The sequence below is a fragment of the Sinocyclocheilus rhinocerous genome, unplaced genomic scaffold, assembly GCF_001515625.1.
Source record: "Sinocyclocheilus rhinocerous isolate Xijiao unplaced genomic scaffold, SAMN03320098_v1.1 scaffold1157, whole genome shotgun sequence".
Taxonomy (NCBI): domain Eukaryota; kingdom Metazoa; phylum Chordata; class Actinopteri; order Cypriniformes; family Cyprinidae; genus Sinocyclocheilus; species Sinocyclocheilus rhinocerous.
In genome coordinates this window covers 607,534-612,740 of record NW_015631716.1, presented here as the reverse complement: position 1 = coordinate 612,740, position 5,207 = coordinate 607,534, and the positions used below count along the sequence as shown (strand labels likewise).

At 36.0% G+C, this 5,207-nt stretch overlaps 1 protein-coding gene across 5 annotated transcripts in view; it reads left to right on the top strand.

Annotated features, from left to right (window-relative positions):
* Positions 1-5,207, top strand: part of LOC107741848 (dystrobrevin beta-like) — a 55,023-nt gene that overhangs the window by 19,398 nt on the left and 30,418 nt on the right. For 4 of the 5 annotated variants that reach the window (XM_016554644.1, XM_016554643.1, XM_016554645.1 and 1 more), the window contains 4 exons: positions 2,004-2,089; positions 3,389-3,543; positions 3,666-3,771; positions 3,918-4,084. In XM_016554644.1, the coding sequence (XP_016410130.1) occupies positions 2,004-2,089; positions 3,389-3,543; positions 3,666-3,771; positions 3,918-4,084 (514 nt within the window). The remainder of the gene's footprint in view (positions 1-2,003; positions 2,090-3,388; positions 3,544-3,665; positions 3,772-3,917; positions 4,085-5,207) is intronic. The other variant, XM_016554646.1, reaches the window with a different exon arrangement.

Genomic DNA, 5,207 nt, shown 5'->3' with positions numbered 1-5,207 from the left:
ATTTGACCGTTTAAGCACAAGGAGCGAAAGTTTAGTCAGTAATACGAGCAGGTGTATCAGGTAGAACCCGTTTTAACGCACGCATTTTCCAGAATGAATTCTGCCCCGCAGCGTGATGTCCATGAACAGTATAAACCATTTGTTTTAAAACCTGCTTAAAACGTCTTGAGATGATAAGTTTAGACTACATCATGACGCGCTTCAATCAACGATTTATATATTTCTACCGGATTATCTCCCAACCCTTAAATGAATATAGTTTGTTCAAACACAAAAACAATATAAATCCAGTTAATAATCAAACTAACCTAAAAGTCTGTGTGGACGATGACACTGTTTTTATCTGCTCCATGTGCCCGGTTCACTTGCTGTTCCAGCAACTTCCACTCCATCATCAGCTTTAGTAAAATAACCTGATAGCTGGGGAATTTACTAAGTCATGTTTTTTATGTTGTTTGTATTTAAATGTTTTTGTTTTTTGAGCCCCTCTCTCTTTTAGAATTTCTGACATTTTAAATTATTGAATGTTGTTCTTTGCGCGACCATTTCCAGATTACTCCAGAACAAAGTGAAGAGAGGTGAATGCAGACATACTGGACAGCAATCACCTGACAGATACGTGCGCATATCGTTCAGAAGTCAAATATAGAATAAATGCATTTGATTGGTAAACCAAATTCAAACTTTACGTTTCAATCTCAAATGGTAATGCATGGAATTTACGGAAAAGCTCAACTAAATAACAGCGCTAATAAGTGGGGGGCGTAGTGACTTTGGCGATCTGCGCTCCAGCCAATCTACTCCACAGCCAATCACGGCCCCCCCCCCTTGCTTGGGCACCAGGGCTTCAGCCCCGCCTAGCCCAATGGTTAAAACGGCCCTGCTTAGTGCACCTCGTTTTGGCAAAATTCTAAAGGTGCGGTCATATTTACCATTGATTGTTGAATTTTTGCAAACAAAATCCAGTCATTTCAGTAGAATTCCACTCGATTTGGAATTTCAAGTGAGGGTGAAAGATTTCCCCGTGCAGTTTTTTTTTTACCGTTCCAAGATGGCGGACACGTTGATGTGTCTGGAGCAGTTGAATGTAGCTTCACGTATAAATATCTATGCAGACTGATGGCAGAAGGTCTGGACTCCATCGCAGCTTTCATTGGCTAAGGGCTACCCATGTAAAGTCGACGTCCCTACAATAACAGACCAGTGTGAAACCAATTAATCATTTATTAAAGAACGTCATGCAAGTTTACTGCAACAAACTTAACATATTTTGAAAATCCAACATTTAGGTGATCCTGATAAGCAATCATTGTAACAGATGTAAACACGACGCCTCCAAAGCGATCTCAATTATGGTTGACAGCATGAAATGTTTAACAATTCAAATTTTGACTGAACACAGCTAACACTTAATGGAAGTCAAGAAGTAAAAAAACTTAAATATATATATATAAAAAAAAAAGATGGTGCATAGAGACTGAATGAATTAAATGAATTGGTGAGTAATTTTTTAACTGGTTCATTTACATGAATGGTTCAAACGTACCTTTTCACTAAAATGATTCAACTTTCCAATGCTAAAAACGAGCTATAGGACATTTTAGCGTCCTGTGCACAATTTGACAAAAAGGGAGATGTAGCTTTTTGTCATGCTACACTTCTACCTCTTGGAAAAGTAGCTGAAAAAGCTACACTATATACTATAAACAAAAACAGCTGAGCTGCTGTAAAGCTACAGAAAAACATAGTTAAGTTTGTAGCATTGTTAGGCTACTTTCCAAGACTGAGCTTACCATAGAAAAATACTAATAATGAGTTTGGCTGTGGGCCTTCTAACACGATCAATAGTCAAACATGTTCTGTTTACGCACATATTTCCAAAAGATTGGCTATAAGAGTATGAAATTTGCTGTTGTCCAAACAGTAAATGCAATTTAAAGAATCTTAAGGCTTAGGATTGCTATAATAAAACATCTTCTGATAATGTGTTGTTTGTGTTTCAGTGAAGGCCATGGGAAACTCACGGTGTTTGCTATGAAGTCAATGCTAGCTACGATGTGTGGTGGTAAAATACTGGACAAATTACGTTGTGAGTATCATGCCTGTTATACAGCTATTCAGCAGTGATTTTACAAAGATGCAATGGATATTTTCTGTCACAAAGAGGGGTTCATATGCTTTATAATGCTAAACTGTTGTTGATTAGTTATTTTGAACTCTTCCAGGGCTGCCAACTCTCACACATTCAGCGTGTGACTCATGCAATTGACACTTTTCTCACGCTCTCACGCTCTCACGCCACACGTCCATTTTCTCGCACAGTGAAAAGCACCAGTTGAAAATGTAATAATAGGATATTGGCGAAACAGATTTAGGAAACACTTCAGTGCGTATTTGTGTTTGCGCTCTGGAGAATGTCAAAAGTTTCTATTTACTGTGTGTTTTTGTAACGTATTTTGTAGCGCAATGCAGCCAATCACAGACAGATCTGTTGATTCTTGTTGATTCATTTTCGAATGGGAGAAAAATAGACGTTCATTAAACGATGTAAATGCAGACTAATAGATTAATAGAAAAATATTTGAATTTTTATGTAAAAATCATTTACAAAAGTAATGAATAAATCTTGCAGTTCTCTCACTGTACATTGCTATTCTTGTTGTGGAACAGTTAATAGTTTTGCAGCACTGTTCTTTTTGTTAAATTGTTAAATTTCTCTCTGCTCTCTGTCTCCATTACTCAAATTTTAAAGACTGTAAGCTCATACAATGTTATATATTATAAATATTATTTATTTTAAAATAATATACAAAAAGGCTTTTATGCCAAAACGTTTCACTGAGTTTGGCTCCCCCTTCTGTACATAATGTGTACTGAACTCAAAATTACATTCCAATTTAAAATCTATTTTGAATACTCCTTGAAGTTATTAAAAGACATCTCAGCACTAATAATAATAATAATAATAATAAAGATTTATTTTCATCCCACAAGTGTCTTTTAGCTGTATAGACAGTTCTGGTCAAAATGTTGTTTGTTTTTTGATGAAATTACACAAATCAAAAGTCAATTCATCACATTAGCTTGGAATTTTTTGGGAAATAATAATGCATTTTACCCAGATATGTTTTTACATTTTATTTATTCATTTGAATAGCTACAACTTGTATATTTAAGTGATGCAAATTTTTATTTTATTTTATTGCTCCACAAAAATAAGCATAATTTTGCTTAATCTGATAATCGATAATGATTAAAGATAATTATTAGATATCCTCATGCATTATAAATAAAATGTAAATTAAGGATTCATTCTGAATTGTTTGTTCTTAAATATTTATCCATGACATCACATACAGTAACTCAAAATCACTTATATCTCTTTCAGATATATTTTCCCAGATATCAGACTCAAATGGCGTGATGGTCTTTGCCAAATTTGACCAGTTCCTGAGGGAAGTGTTGAAGCTCCCCACGGCAGTGTTCGAGGGGCCATCATTTGGCTACACCGAGCACTCTGTGAGAACATGCTTCCCTCAGCAGGTGAGTACACTAATCTGCTTCAGATAGCATCGAGAGTCCCTTAAAAACGATCAGGATCTCATTCAACCTGTCTCAGAGTCTTAGAGGCTTTCACTAAGAGCGTCTTATCTCTGCTTTGCCAGAAGAAGATCTTGCTGAATACGTTTTTGGATGTGTTGATGGCAGATCCACCCCCGCAGTACCTCGTATGGCTACCTCTCATGCACCGACTCGCTAATGTAGAGAATGGTACGTGGTCCGACTGCGTTGTACGTGGGGTTTTTTATATCTTATTTCCCAACGCCCACTGCGTCTGGACACCTCACTCACAAAATATGGCTCAGTTAAAACAAGGTTTGCGGCTGCCTGAAACCCTTTGTGCTGGTATCCCACAGTCTTCCATCCAGTGGAATGTTCGTATTGCCGGAGTGAGAGCATGATGGGTTTCCGGTACCGCTGCCAGCAGTGCCATGGCTACCAGCTTTGTCAGAGCTGCTTCTGGCGTGGTCATGCCAGCGGTCCCCATAGCAACCAGCACCAGATGAAGGAGCACTCCTCATGGGTATGTAGCATTAGTTCACCCAAAAATGGAAATGTACTCCCTCTCATGTCATTTCAAACCTGTATTATTTTCTTTCTTCCAAGAAACACAAAAGGAGATCTTATGCAGAATATCCAAGATGTTCTTTAGCTTATAATGAAAGTGGTGCTGGATGGTGATTTAAAATGCTCTAAAATGACAAAGGAAAAAAATAAGGTCTATCAATATGTTACATTCAATGTGTTCAATGGCTTTGTTTGAGGAACAGACCAAAACTCATGAAGTCATTAATCACAACAGATCTCAATTATGCAGGCTAAGGTTCGACATAGTTCTGCATTAAAAGGGAAATTATTTTCCAAAACCGAAATTTCTGGACACACTGTGCTATAATAGTACTAGGTAGAAATATTAGGGGTAAGAATTTGTAATTTTTTATACAGTAATGAAGTCTACTGAAGAATACTGTATTTAATGAAATAATGTAATGTGAAATATTATTAGAATTTTAAATAACTATTTTTTTATATTATGAAATGTATTCCTTTAAAAGCAAAGCTGGATTTTCATCATCTTTACTCCAGTCTTCAGTGTCACATGATCCTTCAGAAATCATTCTAATAAACTGATTTGAAACATTTTATATTATTATCAATGTCGAAAACAGTTGTGTTGCTTAAAATTTGTGAATACCTTTTTTCAGGATCCTTTGATGAATATAAAGTAAAAAATAACAGTATTTATTTGCAATATAAATGTTTTGTAACATTATAAACGTCTTTACTGTCACTTAATCAATTTGATTTATCCTTGCTGAAAAAAAAAGTAATTAATTCTCAAAACTTTTGAACAGTAGTGTACATTTTTGTAACAAAATAGTTTGGCCTTGGGTGAGGGATGGATGAGCAGCAAGTATTTTGTTTCCTGTCATTCTTCTCTAATTCAGGATTTCAAGGGGTTCATGTTTTTCAGTGAGTGAGTTATATTGATTACATTTTTAATACTCAAGCGTTGTTCCAAAGCTCAGTCACACCGCTGGAAATTACAGCTTGGGAAACTATCCGCACTGCCTCCCAAATCCAATTATAAGAGTTTTTTCCCCCTCATTCTTACCACCTCGATAAAGTTTTTTTTTTTTTTTTTT